The 16,210-nt window shown below is 50.1% G+C and overlaps 1 protein-coding gene across 1 annotated transcript in view; it reads left to right on the top strand.

Annotated features, from left to right (window-relative positions):
- Nucleotides 1-16,210, top strand: part of sspo (SCO-spondin) — a 358,698-nt gene that overhangs the window by 178,351 nt on the left and 164,137 nt on the right. The window contains 9 exon segments of the mRNA XM_052023421.1: nucleotides 1,123-1,332; nucleotides 1,683-1,779; nucleotides 2,379-2,557; nucleotides 2,826-3,192; nucleotides 4,175-4,268; nucleotides 4,626-4,839; nucleotides 11,788-11,937; nucleotides 13,671-13,837; nucleotides 14,732-14,886. Of these exon segments, the coding sequence (XP_051879381.1) occupies nucleotides 1,123-1,332; nucleotides 1,683-1,779; nucleotides 2,379-2,557; nucleotides 2,826-3,192; nucleotides 4,175-4,268; nucleotides 4,626-4,839; nucleotides 11,788-11,937; nucleotides 13,671-13,837; nucleotides 14,732-14,886 (1,633 nt within the window).

Here is a 16,210-nt window from a genome sequence, read left to right as displayed (position 1 = left end):
TTTCTCCCCATATGTGAAATTAGCCTAACCCTAACCCTAACCCATCTGTTATCTTAAGGATATTAGCAATGCTTTACACAGTGAGAACTGATGTCGTAAGTTTATTAAACATATCTGTCCGTTCTTTGCTTGCTGTTATTCATTCACCAGCTTTGTTCTCTAGAGGCCCCACATTTACCTTACCTGCCCTCTTTCTACTTATATATCCACAGAAACTTTTACTATTTGTTTTTACACTACATCTAAATTTTCTCCCAGGTTATTAATTCACCAGCCTCGTTCTCTTGAGGTCCCTCACTTACCTTGGCAATTTCTTATCTCCTGTTCTGAGATTGTGACCCCTTATTCTAAACTTCAGTGAACACTTATGAATACAGGCCGAGTCAAGCCAATCTCTCCTCATGCGACAGTCCCATTATCCCAGGAATCAGTCTGGTGAAGCTTCACTGCATTCCCTCAATGGCAAGTATATCCATCCTCGGGTAAGGAGAATAAAACTGTGCACAATATTCTAGGCATGATCTCACCAAGGCCCCAGACAATTGTGGCAAGTTATTCTTACTCCTATACTCAACCTCCTGCAATGAAGGGGAGAGGACACAGATCACTTCCCAGAAATGGTGCCAAACTAAGAGTCTAATGAAAAGGAGGAATTAAAGGAAATTAATATCAGTAGCAAAAATAGTGCTGGACATATTAATTAACTTCAGGAGTTCGTAATTGACATCCCAGAGTATTACGAGGTGTGGTTAGGAGCTGGACAATCTGGATCTGTCGTCTGGTTCCTCTCAAAGAAGGGGTTTGGACTCCAGTCTGGGTCTCCCCTTTCGTCACTCAGAGTAGGAATGTGGTCTGAAGGTTGGCTCCAGGTCTGCCTTCTGGGGACACATGGCGAGGGACATGGTTTGGGGATGGTGCCATGTAGGTGTGTCCTCTGGTCACAAGGAGGGAGTATGATTTGGGGCTGGGCTCTAGTGTGTGTCTATAATTTGATTGGTCACTCACAGGAAGGGGGTGTGGTTTGGGGCTGTGTTCCCGTTGGTATCTATCATTTGGTTGGTCACTGATAGGGAGGGGTGTGGTTTGGGGTTGGGTCCACTGATTGTTCACTCTTGTCCACAGACTGTGCTGGGGACCAGGTCTTGCTCTCCTGTGGTCGGACGTGTCCTCGATCCTGCGATGACCTCTCTCCAGATGTACTTTGTCTGGATGATGTTGTTCCCAAAGCAGATCCTGACTCCATTTGCCGGCCATCATGTGGTTGTCCCGCTGACCTGCTGCTGCAGAATGGGTCGTGTGTTCCTCGTAGGGAGTGTCAGTGTAAGTCTCGAGGTAAGTGAAGGGTAACTGTGCATCAAGCATCACAACTCTGTCATGGTCAGGACAGTGTGAACTCTCAGTATCTGACAGTGTGGGAGTGGGCCCCACCCTCTGCTCTGAGTAATCCTACAGCATGGGGACTAGTGTCCACCATTCAGACAGTGCTCATCACAGGTTAACCACCCTTAGGTGAAGAAATTCCTCCTGATCTCCCTGTGGCAAGTCATCCTCAACCACCGATCCAACGGTCGTTGCAAACCATTCTCCTGATTACAGTTTTAAAGTGAGATCCTGAGACATTTATACAAGGAGGCAGGGTGGTAGTTTGGAATGTTTGTTGACTTCCCATTTTCCTCTCACAGACATTAGTGCGAACAGCAGCTGGAGCCTGTACCCAGGCGCTGGTGACTGGATATACACAGCAGCTGGAGACAGCAGAGACACTGAGTGCAGCAACTGGTGAGACTTGCTATGGTGTCCCATCACTTCCCTTCAAAACTCCACCTCACCTTCTCCCCACCTCCAGGACACCTCTCATCCCAGGTCATCTGTTCTTTGCTGGGGGCCATCAGACAGTCTCTTCGGGATCATGGCCCTTCCCAGGAAACTGGACTCTCCGCAGGGACACCAGCCATTCCCCAGGGATATGTTCCTCTCTAGGGCTGCTATCCTGGGTTTCTTTTCCCTCTCCTGGATTTATTCTGGTTCTAATAACTTCTCCCTGGGACCAATAGCTCCTCCCCTTTCATCACCTCCTGCCCTTTCACCACTGTTCCTTCCCTGGAACCACTAGCCTTTCCTCTGGGGACTACCACAACCCCAGAACTGCTAACCTCCTTGCTAGTCACACTGATCCTTCCTTGGGATTTTCCCCTTAAGCAACACAAACCTTTTCCCTGGAGCCACTACCTTTGCCCTCGGGACTGCTGCTCCTCCCTTGGGAACGCCGAGTCCCACCCCCTGAACTCCATCCCTCTGTTGGCTCTCCTTGCCTGATCTAATCTCCTCTCTTGCAGCACATGTGTTAATGGGAAACTAGATTGTTCCCCACACCCTAGCTGTCGGCTGGATGGGGGTTGGAGTCCGTGGGGTCCCTGGATGCCATGCTCGGAGTCCTGTGGAGGGGGTTCCCAGCAACGTGTGCGGGAGTGCGACAGTCCGAGGCCCCAGAACGGTGGTACACTGTGCTTGGGAAGTGCCAGCCAGAGCAGGGAATGTAACACGAAGAACTGTGGAGGTAAGGCTTGGGAGCTCCATCCCAACATGGGACCACCATAACAAATCACAACACGGAACCACAGAAAACTGGATTTACACCATAACATGCCACATGAGCTCCACCACAACACAGAGTTACACCACAACATGCCACACAGGAGGTGTGTGTAACACACCACACTGGAGTTCCACTGGAACACTTCAGACAGAGGCTCTGTCACTTCATGCCACACTAAGTTAGGTTATAAAGGTGTTAGTTCTGACTTCTGGATTTTATGCCATTGTAGCCGAACGCGACGCATTCCCGAAAGGAAAACTCGGAGATGTTGTGGCTGAATCGGAGCACACTTTACTGAGTGAAGCAAAATGCACGCGTGCGCAAAGCTACCCGAGAGCCCCTCCGGCGGACATGATGTCAGGATCCCACCGGAAGCCCCGCCCCGCAGTTAGCTCGCGACGCACTGCTGCACGTCCGCCCGCGGCCGCCAATGGCTGTTCGAGTCCCATAAGTACAGGCCGCTACACCATCCCCCCCGAAGCGTCCATCGGGGGCATGGGACCCCCAGTCTGTGTGTCCCTCTTGGGTGGCCTGCCCTGTCGGGGCGGTGAGGGTACCTTCACCAGCTGTTCAATGTCCAAATGTGCTGGTTTGAGGTAGTCCACCGTAAAAGTCTCTTCATGGCCACCCACCTCCACGATATGCGGAGATCCATTGTGTCGGAGCACCATGAAGGGTCCCTCATACGGCCTCTGCAGCGGTGACCTGCACATGCCCCTGCGGATGAAAATGTACTCACAGTCCCGGAGGTCCTTAGGGATAAATGATGGTGTAGTGCCATGTCTGGAGGTGGGAACCGGTGCCAGGGTCCCTACCTTGTCCCGTAGCCTCATCAGCGCTTTCGCCGGCGTCCCTGCTGGACCTTGGGCCTCTGGCACGAACTTGCCTGGGGCCGTCAGGGGAGCGCCGTAGACCAACTCCACCAAGGAGGTGCCCAGGTCCTCCTTGGGGGCCGTGCGGATGCCCAGTAAAACCCAGGGGAGCTCATCTGTCCAGTTGGGCCCCTGAGGCGCGCCATCAGGGCTGATTTGAGATGCCTGTGGAACCGCTCGACCAAACCGTTGGACTGGGGATGGTACGCCGTGGTGTGATGTAACCGGGTGCCCAAGAGCTGAGCCAGTGCTGTCCACAGGCCTGAGGTGAACTGTGCCCCTCTGTTGGAGGTAATGTCCACTGGGAGTCCGAACCTGGCGATCCAGTTTGCGATGAGCATCCTGGTGCAGGATTTGGTGGATGTGTCTGTTAGCGGCACGGCCTGCAGCCATCTGGTGAACCTGTCGACCATGGTAAAGATATACCTTGTGCCCTGGGAGACGGGCAGGGGGCCAACGATGTCCACGTGGATGTGCTGAAACGTCCCGAGCATCAGCTGGAACTGCTGGAGGGGGGCCTTCACGTGTCACTGGACTTTGGCGGTCTGGCAGTGTACACAGGTCCTGGCCCAGTGTCTGACCTGCTTGTGCAAACTGTGCCAAACAAATTTGTCCGCTACCAATTTGATAGACGCCCGGACGGACAGGTGGGCCAGGCCATGTAGCGTGTCGAAAACCCGTCGCTTCCATACTGCTGGTACCACAGGCTGGGGTCTGCCAGTAGACGTGTCGCACAGGAGCTGAAACGCAGTTGGGCCGACGGGGACGTCCTCCAACTGGAGCCCCGAAACGGCAGTGCGGTAGGCCAGGATCTAAGTGTCCGCCTGTTGTGCCTGTGCCAGCGCCGTGTAGTCGACCCCTGGAGATGAGATGGTCACTGAGTGGATGTGGGGGCGAGACAGCGTGTTGGCGACCATGTTGTTCTTCCCTGCGATGTGGCGGACGTCCATGGTGAACTCCGAAATAAAGGAGAGGTGCCTCTGCTGCTGAGCCGACCATGGGTCCGATACTTTTGCAAGGGCGAAGGTGATGGGCTTGTGGTCTGTATATATGGTGAAATCCCATCCTTCGAGGAAATACCGGAAGTGCCAGATAGCCAGGTAGAGCGCTAGCAACTCCCTGTCGAAAGTGCTGTATTTAACCTCTGGTGGTTGCAGGTCCCAGCTGAAAAAGGCGAGCGGTCACTACTGGCCCTTGATGAGCTGCTCCAGGACTCCGCCGACCGCTGTGTCGGAAGCGTTGACTGTGAGCGCCGTGGGCACATCGATTCTGAGGTGTACCAGGAGGATCACTTTCGCCAACGCTCCTTTGGTCCGCTCGAAAACCTCCGTGGACTCCACGTCCCATGCCACCTCTTTGGCTTTGCCAGTCGTCAGACCGAACAAGGGCCAAGATGCACGCCGCCACTGGCACGAACCAATGATAGAAATTTACCATCCCCACAAATTCTTGCAGGCCCTTGACCGTGCTGGGTCTGGGGAAATGGCAGATGGCCTGGACTTTGTCCGGTAGTCGGGTGGCACCATGCTGGCTGACCCTGTGGCCCAAGAAGTCAATTTCCGTCAGCTCGAATTGGCATTTCACCGGGTTGATTGCCAGTCCGTGGTCACCCAGGTGCTGGCAGAGTTGGGGCAAATATGCCATGTGCTCTTTGCTTGACTTGCTGGCCACCAGGATATCGTCTAGGTAGATGAAGATGAAATCCAGGCCTCGCCCTACCGAGTCCATAAGCCTCTGGAAAGTCTGGGTGGCATTCTTGAGGCCGAAAGGCATCCTTAGGAATTCGAACAACCCGAAGGGGGTGATGATGGCTGTCTTGGGCACCTCGTCGGGGTGTACAGGGATCTGATGGTACCCCCAGACTAGGTCGATTTTCGAAAAGATGGTCGCCCCATGCAGGTTCGCCGTGAAATCTTGGATGTGGGGCACTGGGCATCGGTCGGCAGTTGTGGCATCATTGAGTCTCCTGTAGTCCCTGCAGGATCTCCACCCTCCTGTGGACTTTGATACCATGTGTAGTGGAGATGCCCATGGGCTGTCTGAGTGACAGATGATCCCCATCTCCTCCATCTTCCAAAACTCCTCCTTGGCGAGGTGGAGCTTGTCGGGTGGGAGCCTATGGGCTCAGGTGTGCAGTGGTGGTCCCTGTGTGGGGATGTGGTGTTGCACGCCGTGCTTGGGACCGGTAGTGGAGAACTGCGGGGTGATGATGGAGGGGAAATCTGCCAGCACCCTGGCGAACTCATCGCCTGAAAGTATGCCCAAATTCAGGTGGAGGGCCGGGAAGCGGGCTTCTCCGAGCTGGAAGGTCTCGGGTGCGGACCAAACGCCGGCCCTTCAGGTCGACCAGGAGGTGGCTGGCCCGTAGGAAATCCGCCCCTAGTACGGCAGCGATACCGCTGCTACCGTGAAGGTCCAGGTGAAGGAGCTGGGTCCAAAACACAGCGGGATGGTGCGCGTGCTGTATGTTCGGATGGTAGTGCCATTTGCGGCGGTGAGGTCGGGGTCTGGGGCTGCGTTACGGGTGTCCATGTTGGAGAGGGGAAGAACCTGATTTTGGCCCCGGTGTCCACCAGGAAACGTCACCCAGAGTGTCGGTCCCAGAGGAATAGGAGGCTGTTGCAATGACCAGCCGTCGAAGCCACTAGCGATGGCCGGCCCCAGCGTTTCCCAGGAAGGCACATGATGGGCGGCAGTGGCGCACGTTTGACCCCCATCTCTGATGGTAAAAGCACCATCGGTCCAAACCTTCATCCTTGTCCTCTGCAGGTCTCGGTGGCTTCGGTTGTGGGATTTTGGCCTTGGGCTGCGCGGTCGTGGTTAGGTAGATGGAAGCCGCTCAGAAAGTCCGCCACAGAATGTCCGCACTGGCCGCAAGTCTGTGTGGGTCACTGAAATCCTCACCCACTAGGAGGAGGCGAATGTCCTCCGGCAGTTGCTTGAGGGACAACTGCTCGTATAAAAGGCACGGCTTATGGCCATCCATGAGCGCCAGCATGTCATTCATCAGCTCGGATGGCTTGCGGTCGCCCAGGCCGTCCATGTGCAGAAGCTGCATGGCTCATTCACGGCGGGAGAGTCCGAAGGTACGGATTAGGAGTGCCTTGATGCTAGCGTACCTGTGCTCCGTTGGTGGTTGGTGCAAGAAGTCGATGATCTGGCCTGCTGTGTCTTCGTCGAGCACGCTGACCACGTAGTGATACTGCGTGGCGTCGGCTGTAATGCCTCTGATGCTGAACTGGGCCTCAGCCTGCTCAAACCAGACATGGGGCTGAGCGGCCCAGAAAGTCAGGAGCTTGAGCAAGACTGCGTTGTGTGAGTCGTTGGAATTCATGTTGCGGGTTCCAGATGCTGTCTGGAAGCGTCGGGGTCACCAAGTGTAGCCGAACGCAATGCGTTCCCAAAAGGAAAACTCAGAGACGTTGTGGCTGAATCGGAGCACACTTTACTGAGTAAAGCAAAACGCGTGCGTGCGCAAAGCTACCCGAGAGCCTCTCCGGCGGACGTGACATCAGGATCCCGCCGGAAGGCCCACCCCGCAGTTAGCTCGCGACGCGCTACCGTGCGTCTGCCTGCGGCCGCCGATGGCAGTTCAAGTCCTGTAAGTATGGGCCGCTACACCATTTTTTTTCTGAATGTAAATCATATTTTTCTTAACATTAAGATTTAATTGGTCTATGAACTCTGAAGGGCTGAGAGAGTGTAAATAGGAAGGATCTATTAACCTCAATAGAGCAATCCAGGGGGCAGAAATTTAAAGTAATTGGGAGAAAGATGAGAGGGGAAAGGAGGACTGTGATCCTTCGTGTAAGCAAGGTATTAGGTAATATTTTATATTAAAACAGAAGTGGGCGAAGGCCATTTGGCCTCCCTTAACTGTCTGCCAGGCCCATGATGTCAAATCCAAACCAATCCCATCCCCCTGCACATGGTCCATATCCTTCCATTCCCCGTCTGTTCATGTGCCTGTCCAAATGCCCCTAAACATCGCTGTCCTATCTGCCTCCACCACTTCCCTTGGCAGTGTGTCCCAGGCACCCACCTCTCTCTGTAATTAAAAAAAACTTGCCCCAAACATCTCATTTAAACTTTGCCCCTCTCATTTTAACGCTGTGTCCTATGGGAGTGTCATACAGCACGGAAACAGGCCCTTCGGCCTACCATGCTGGCCTTGCACCTCTCTACACAAATCCCTGATCGATTTACCTGATCGATTTCTGCTTCACCCTGCTGTCAGTCCCCTTTTCACGTTGCCCGTCCACTTCCAATCACCCTGCAGTTGATTGTTGTTGCTCATTTGTTGCTTCATTACTGCTTTGCTCTGTCCATTCCTGCTCCTGACTTCTCCCTTCCAGGTCCTCCTGAGCTCCACCCTGCCATGTCCACACCCCGTTTGCCACTTCCACTCTAGATCATCCTGCTGCCTCTGTGCTTTCCCTGCCATTGGCTACCTCTGTCCCCACGAAGTTCACCTGGTGCACTGGCTCATCACTCTGCACCTCTTCACCTTCCTGTGGCTAATTACATTTAAGCATTCCTTGGTTGCCCCTTTTCTCTGTCCATTCCTATTCCCAGTTCATCCTACATGGTCCATTGGACCATTGCCCTTTCAGTATTTGACAGTTCTACCCTAGGAAAAAGGCCATGACTGTCCACCCTATCTATGTTTCTCATAATTCTATAAACCTCTATCAGGTCTCCCCTTAGCTTCCGATGTTCCAGAGCAAACAACACTCCAATTCAGGCAGCATCCTGGTAAAGCATCCTCTTCTGCACCTTCTCTGAAGCCTCCACATCCTTCCTGTAATGGGGTGACCAGAACTGCACACAAGCTGCACATAGTGTGGCCTAACCAAAGTTTTATACAGCTGCAAAGTGACTGACTGACTCTTATACTCAATTCCTCAACAAATGAAGGCAAGCACGCTGTACGCCGCCTTTACCACGCTATTGGTTTATTATTGTCACGTGTACCAAGATACAGTGAAAAACTTGTCTTGCATACTGTTCGTACAGGTCAATTCATTACACAGTGCATTGAGGTAGTGCAGGGTAAAACAATTCAGAATGTAGAGTAATGTCACAGCTACAGGGAAGTGCAGTGCAGGTAGATAATAAGGTGCAGGTCATAACGAGATAGATTGTGAGGTCAAGAGTCCATTTTATCGTACTCGTGTTGCCACTTTCAGGGAGCTGTGGACTTGGACCCCAAGATCCCTCTGTACATCAATGCTGTTAAGGATCTTGCCATTAACTGTGTACTTTCCCCTTACACTGGACCTCACAAAGTGCAACACTCACACTTTCCTGGATTAAACTCCATCTGCCATTTCCCTGCCCACATATGCAGCTGATTTACATCCTGCCGAATCCTTTAACAATCATTTTCACTATCCACAATGCCACCAATTTTATGTCATCCACAAATCAATCTACATTTTTGCCAAAGTTATTTATATGTATTACAAACAACAGAGGTCCCAGCACTGATCCCTGCACTGGTCACAGGCTTCCAGCTCAAATAACACCCCTCCAACACTACCCTCTGTCTTCTATGGGCAGGCCAATTCTGAATCCAAATTACCGATTCACTGTGAATCCCATGCATTTTAATCTTCTGGATGAACTTACCATGAGGGACCTTGTCAAACGCCTTACCAAAATCCACGTAGTCAACATCCACTGCCCTACCCTCATCAATCACCTTGGTCACCTCCTCAAAAAAACTCAATTAAGTTTAAGAAAACATGGCCTGATTAGGTACAGTCAGCATGGCTTTGTGCAGGGCAGGTCATGTCTTACAAACTTGATTGAGTTTTTTTGAGAAGGTGACAAAGGTGATGAGGGTAGAGCTGTGTGTTCTCTACATGGATTTTAGTAAGGTGTTTGACAAGGTCCCTCATGATAGGCTCATCCAGGCAATTAACATGCATGGGACCCACGGTGACTTGGTAGTTTGGATTCAGAATTGACTTGCCCATAGAAGACAGAGGGTAGTGGCGGAAGGGTGTTATTTTGGCTGGAGGTCTGTGACCAGTGGTGTTCCGCAGTGATCGGTACTGGGGCCTGTTGCTTGTGATACATATAAATGACTTGGATGAAAATGTAGATGGGTAGGTTCGTAAGTTTGCAGATATCATAATGATTGATAGAGTTGTGGGCACTGTAGAGGGCTGTCAAAGGATACAGCAGAATCTAGATCAGTTTCAGATACAGGCGGAGAAATGGCAGATGGTGTTTAATCCAAGCCAGTGTGAGGTGTTGCACTTTGGGAGGTCAAATGTAAGGGGAAAGTATACAGTTAAAAGGCAGGACCCTTAACAGCATTGAGGTGCAGAGGGATCTTGAGGTGCAAGTCCATGGTGCCATACAAGTAGATGGGATGGTAAAGAAAACGTATGGCATGCTTGCCTTCATTGGTCGGGGTATTGAGTGTAAGGGTCAGGGAAATCATGTTGCAGCTGTGTAAAACTTTGGTTAGTCTGGACTTGGAGCATTGTGCGCAGTTCTGGTCACCCCATTACAGGAAGTATGTGGAGGCTTTGGAAAGGGTGCAGAAGAGGTTCACCAGGATGCTGCCTGGATTGGAGGATATGAGCTACAAGGAGAGGTTAGACAAACTTGTTTTGTTTTCTCTGGAGCATTAGAGGCTGAGGGGAGACCAGATAGACGTTTACAACATCATGAGAGGCATAAAGAGGGTAAACACAATCTTTCTCCCAGGGTAGAAATGTCAACTTCTAGAGAACATGCATTAAAGGTGAGAGGCAAAATTTTAAAGGAGATGTGCGAGTCAAGTTTTTTTTTTTACAGAGTGGTAGTTGCCTGGAACGGGCTGCCAGGGGGAGTGGTGGAAGCAGATACAATAGTGGCATTTAAGAGGCTTTTAGTTAGACATGTGAATATGCAGGGAATGGAGGGATATGGATCATGTCCAGACAGAAGAGATTTAGTTTAATTCAGCATCGCGTTCAGTACTGACATCGTGGGCTGAAGGGCCTCTTCCTGTGCTGTATTGTACTATGTTCTAATTTCTGGACCATCCTTCACCCTCCCCAGTGCATGAGGGGGTGCAGAGGAGATTTCAGCACCGTGTTGCCTGGGATGGAATATTTCTGTTGCTGGAGAAGCTAGATCTTTTCTCCCTGAAACAGAGGAGGTTAAGAGGGGACACGATTGAGGTATATCAAATTATGAGGGGTACAGATAGGGTTGAATGCAGGAAACACCCCAAATGTGGATTTAACTGGAGGACATACATTTTGGGTAAGGGGTAAGAGGGGAATCTGAGGGGACCTTTTCAGCCAGGGCATGGTGAGTGCCTGGGATACACTGCCTGAGAGAGTGGCGGAAGCAGAGTCTCTGCCTGAACTTAAGACGTGTCAAGATGAGCATTTAAATTGAAGGCTACGGACCACATGCTGAAAGATCAAAGTAATATGGATGGGTGCCCACTGATCAGCTTGGATGTAGTGGGCGAGTGGCCTGTTTCCATGCTATATGACTCTATGATATGGTGGCTGAAGAACGGTGTCCGTCCACCTGTTGGCGGATGGAGAAGGGAAGGGTGTCCACCTGTTGGCAGATGGAGAAGGGAGTTCACCTGTTGCCGGATGGAGAAGGGAAAAGAGTCCACCTGTTGAAGACTCTGGGACTCTGTTGAAGCAGAGTCCAAAAATCAGAGCCGGGCCTGACAGGGAAGTTTAGAAACACTTCCAGACATTGGGGATGGTGGAAATTTGGAAGGTTCCTCTATTAAAGGCAGTCAGTGTCATGCTAGTCATTAATTGAGGGTTGCAGGTTCAAGTTATACGAGTATGGGGAAAAGGTGGGTTTGTGAAATTTGGTCACGCTGATGCTACAACTCATTGAACAATAGAACCAACTCACAGGATTGAATCATCTCCTCCTTCTCCTGTGATAAGTGAGTCACACTCATCCTGCTGTTGACATGATGTTTTAGAGCATTGATTCCAATTACTTGTGTTGATTCCAATTACCTAAATGCTGGTCCTGGTTTTGTGGGGCTATTCCTGATCCCAGTATCCCTATATTCACCATTTCATACCTCCTCTTCCTACCCCAGACTGGAGGCTGTGGTCAGAGTGGAGCTCGTGTTCCAGTTCCTGTGGAGCAGGGTTGGAGACTCGGTATCGAAACTGCAGCTCAGATCTCGGGGACTTGTGTGTGGGCAGTGATCGGGAATCACGCGACTGCAATGGCACCTGTGGGGGTGAGTTTCCAGTGACGCTTTCATTTTCATGTCACTTGTTGAACATAAGTTACCTTCTCAACATGGCTCCTCCTTTTCAATGATAGATCAGTCGGCATGGAGCAAATGGTCGCCATGGTCACTGTGCAGCGTGTCGTGTGGAGGTGGGGAGCAGATCCGGTCTCGATTCTGTCACAATCCACCTTGTGAGGGATTCGCAGTGCAGAGTAAAACTTGTCAGACTCGGGTTTGTCTGGGTGAGTTACTTCAACCCTGTCCTGCTCAATGAGGAACAGACTTTTCCACTATGACCCTGACCCATTCCTGTAGTTTCACACCTCAGACCTTCACCAGTTTATCTCCGTCTCTCCTTCACCGTCTCTCTCCCTTTTATCTATGGCTGCATGTCTTCACACCTCCTCTCCATCTTCTCGCCCTCTCCCTGTCTCCTCCCCCCCCCCCCCCCCCCCCCCCCCCCCACCCTCCCTATTTGCTATTACTCCATCTCCACCTGAGCTGCATGTCTCTGTGACTGTGGCCATTTCAGAGGGTATTGAAGACCCAACCACATTGGTCAAATACTGACAAGACCAGGTAAGGACAACAGATTTCCTTCTCTCTGAAACATTAGTGAACACAGTGGGTTTTTAGGCAAATACAATGGTTTTGTGATCAGAATTACCAGTGAATATTTATTTTAAATTCCAAAAGAGTAAAGGAATATAAATTCCACAACTGACAGAGTGAAATTTAAATTTGGCTGCTGGTTGGGAGCCTTGTAATTTAACCGCAGTGCCACCACCGTTTCTGTTGGTGGAGCTGTGGAGACTAACCAGACCATATTTCTTTGGAATATAGGAGACCATTCAGCCCATTGAGTCTCTGCCATTCCCCGAGAGCAATCCTATTCCCCCACTGAATCCTATTCCCCTCAGATTCCTGATATACTAGAGGTAGTTTACAGCAGTGCATTAACCTGTTGGCATGTCCTAGATGTGGAAGGTTATTGAAGCACCTGGTCACAGGGAGCCTGCAAACTCTACATAGATCAGCACTAAACCTGGGTCACTGGAACTGTGTGGCTACGGCTTGATTAACTTTCCCATTGTGATTAAGCAAGGAGTGAACACAGTGTGGAGGGAGGGGGCACAATTGATTTGGACTCAAAATCCATTTGGGAGTAGGGTTGAGTCAATGGTCAATTTAAGAATCGGTCAGATTGGGGTCAAGTTCAAGCTAGTAGCATGATAAAGCCAGGTCAGGGGTCTGGACTGGATTGGGGTTAAGCTATTGTCAGGTCAAAGTGAAGTGAGTGGGGTAAGGGTTGGGGTCAGGGTGAAGGTCAGGTGGGGTGGGGCAGTGGCCAGTGAGGGTCTTTGGTCAGCTACAGAGTCAGAGTCATACAGCACAGAAACAGGTCCTTTAACCCAACTGGTCCATGCCAATCAAGATGCCCATCTAAATTAATCCCATTTACCCATGTTTGGCCCATTCCCAGATAAACCCTTCTATCCATGTACCTGTGCATGTACCTGCCTCAACCACTTTCTCTGGCAGCTGATTCCATATACAAACCACCCCCTGGGTGAAAAAGATGCCCCTCAGGTTCCAATTAAATCTCTCTCCTCTCACTTTAAACCTTTGCTCTTGATTCAACAACCCTGGGAATAAGAATGTGCACATGCACCCTATCTATACCCCTCATGTTATATATAAGGTCACCCCTCAGTCTCCTATGCTCCAATGAAAACAGTCCCAACCTATTCAATCTCTTTCCTTAACCCTTGAGTTCTAGCAACATCCTTGTAAATCTTTTCTGCACTCTTTCCAGCTGAATGGGATCTTTTCCTACAGCAGGGCGACCAAAACTGAACACAATACTCTAAATGTGGCCTCACCAACATCTTGTACAACTACGACATAACCTCCCAACTCCTGTGCTCTGCAGGTCTGCAGCTTTCCTCAGTGACCATTTTTCTCTTGTTTCCAGAGGTTGGCTGCCCATCAGATCGATTATACCGGGAGTGTGTGGGTGCCGAGGGTTGTCCCTACAGCTGTGCTCATCTCAGTGGCCTGGTGGATTGTTTCAGCGAGGGCTGTGAGGAGGGTTGTCACTGTCCTGTCAACATGTACCTGCATAATGGAACCTGTGTCAAGGTGAGAGGTCAGAACACTAGGTGAAGGTGCAGGACGAAGGCTCTGCTTCCAACCTGTGCTCATTCCCACACAGTACAGGTGCTGATCTCTGACAGCAAGATTCTCTTAGCTCCACCTCTGAGTGGCTCTTTAAATCATCGTATGAGTCTGTCTGAGTATATCTGTCAGTCTGTCTTTGACCCTGGATGTGTATGTCTCAATCTGTTCACCAACTTGTGTTGGTGAGTGTGAATGTGCACATGTTTGTGTATGAGAGTCTAGATGTGGTGAATAGAAGGGCCCCACATCCTGCTCAAAATGCAGAGGCTTCGATGTGACCCTTGGTAACCCGTGGCTCTTCAGTCTGAGGAGTGGTGTCATCATTACTCTTAATTTTTTGCACTTCCTGATCGAGATTGCACTGAAATTGATTGTCTTGGGTCGCTCTCTTTAGAACGTCAGAGGCTGAGGGGAGACCTGACAGAAATTTTTAAGGTTGAGAGGCATAGACTGAGTAGACGGTCAAAATCCCTTCCCCGAGGAAGAAATATCAAACATCAGAGGACATGCTTTTAAGGTTAGAGGGGGGAAGTTTAAAGGTGACATGAGCGGCAAGTTTTCTACTCAGAGAGCGGTAGGTCCCTGGAATAGGTTACCAGGGGTAGTGGTGGGATCAGGCAGTTTAGTGGAGTTTAAGAGGCTTTTCAATAAACACCGTGAATATTAGAACATAGAACAGTACAGCACAATTACACGCCCTTCGGCCCACAATATGAAGGGAATGGAGGGATATGGATGATACACAGGAGAAGGACATTTAGTATAAATTGGCATCAAGATGGTACAACATCGTGGGCCAAATGGCCTGTCCAGTGCTGTACTGATCCATGTAAACCTGTTGTGTTTCTCACCCAGGAATGTGGCTGTGTTATAACTGAGGACATTCTGCAGCTATTCCGGAATCACTCACTGAATCCGTCAATCGCTCCCACTATTCTGACGGACAATGGGGCTGTTCTTCAGGAGGAGATCTCTCCGGGAGTCACTCTGCAGCACGAATGCAGCAGCTGGTGAGGAGATATTCAGCTTGATGCGATCAATCCTGACAGCTGATCAGGATTAAAGCTGGCAGGTGGTCTCGCTCCATGTAAAGAGGCAATGAGACAACTGATGGGAGAAAATTCTGCAAAGAATAAGACCACTGATGTGATCTGTACAAAACACCAGAGCAGGAAGGAGTTGTTTTGCCCATTGGGCCTTTGCTAGCTGTGAAAGATTTCCTCTGTTAGTCCCACTGCCTTGTTCTGTCCTCAACCTGAAGTTTCTTCCTGGATTTGCTTCCACTGTCATAGAGTTTTGAAGAGGTACCAAGAGGGTTAATGAGGGCAGGGTAGTAAATGTTATCAACGTGGACTTTAGCAAGATTTTCGACAAGGTCCCACATAGTAGGCTGGTCTGAAGGATGAGATCACATGGGATCAAGGGTGAGCTAACCAAATGAACACAAAATTGCCTTGGTGGAAAGAGTCAGAGGGTGGTAATGGAGGGTTGTTTTTCAGACAGGAGGCCTGTGACTAGTGGTGTGCCGCAGGCATTGCTGCTGGGTCCCCTGTTGTTTGTCATATACATTAACAATTTGGATGATAATACAGGTGGCATGATTAGTAAGTATAAAGATGACACCAAATTGGTGGTGTGGTGGGTAGTGAAGGTTGTCTAAGGTTACAACAGGATCTCGATCAACTGGGAAAGTGGGCCAACGAATAGCGGATGGAATTTAACTCAGACAAGGGTGAAGTGATGCATTTTGGGAAGTTAAACCAGTGCAGGACTTGCACAGTAAATGACAGGGTCCTGGGATTGTTGTAGAACAGAGACTTAAGGTACAAATACATAGTTCCCTAAAAGTGGTGACACAGGTAGATGAGGTGGTGAAGAAGGTGTATGGCTTCATCAGATAGGGTATTGAGTACCAGATATCGCATGTTACAGCTGTACAAGACATTGGTGAGACCACACACTTTCAGTAGTGTGTGCAGTTCTGGTTGCCATAGTATAGGAAGGATGTGATTAAGCTTGATGCATTTCATTGGGCCCCAGATGTTTTGGGTTGAGCCATTAACATCTACCCCCTCTAAATCTTCACACTGAGGTGATCCCAGTTAATATTAGGGAATATTCGGGAAATCTCCTACTACTATAACCTAAAATAGAAACACAAAATGCTGGAAACGCTCAACAGGTCAGGCCACATCTGTAGGATTGGAAACAGTAAACGCATCAGGTCAAAGATCCTTCGTTAGAACCCCTCTGACGAAGGTTTTTCAACCTGAAGCATTGACTCTGTTTCTCTTTCCACAGGTGTGACCTGACCCGCTGAGTGTTTCCAGCATG

Source organism: Pristis pectinata, chromosome 9 (genome assembly GCF_009764475.1).
Source record: "Pristis pectinata isolate sPriPec2 chromosome 9, sPriPec2.1.pri, whole genome shotgun sequence".
NCBI lineage: Eukaryota > Metazoa > Chordata > Chondrichthyes > Rhinopristiformes > Pristidae > Pristis > Pristis pectinata.
The sequence above is the reverse complement of the archived record's forward strand: the minus strand, read 5'-3'. Positions and strand labels throughout refer to the sequence as shown.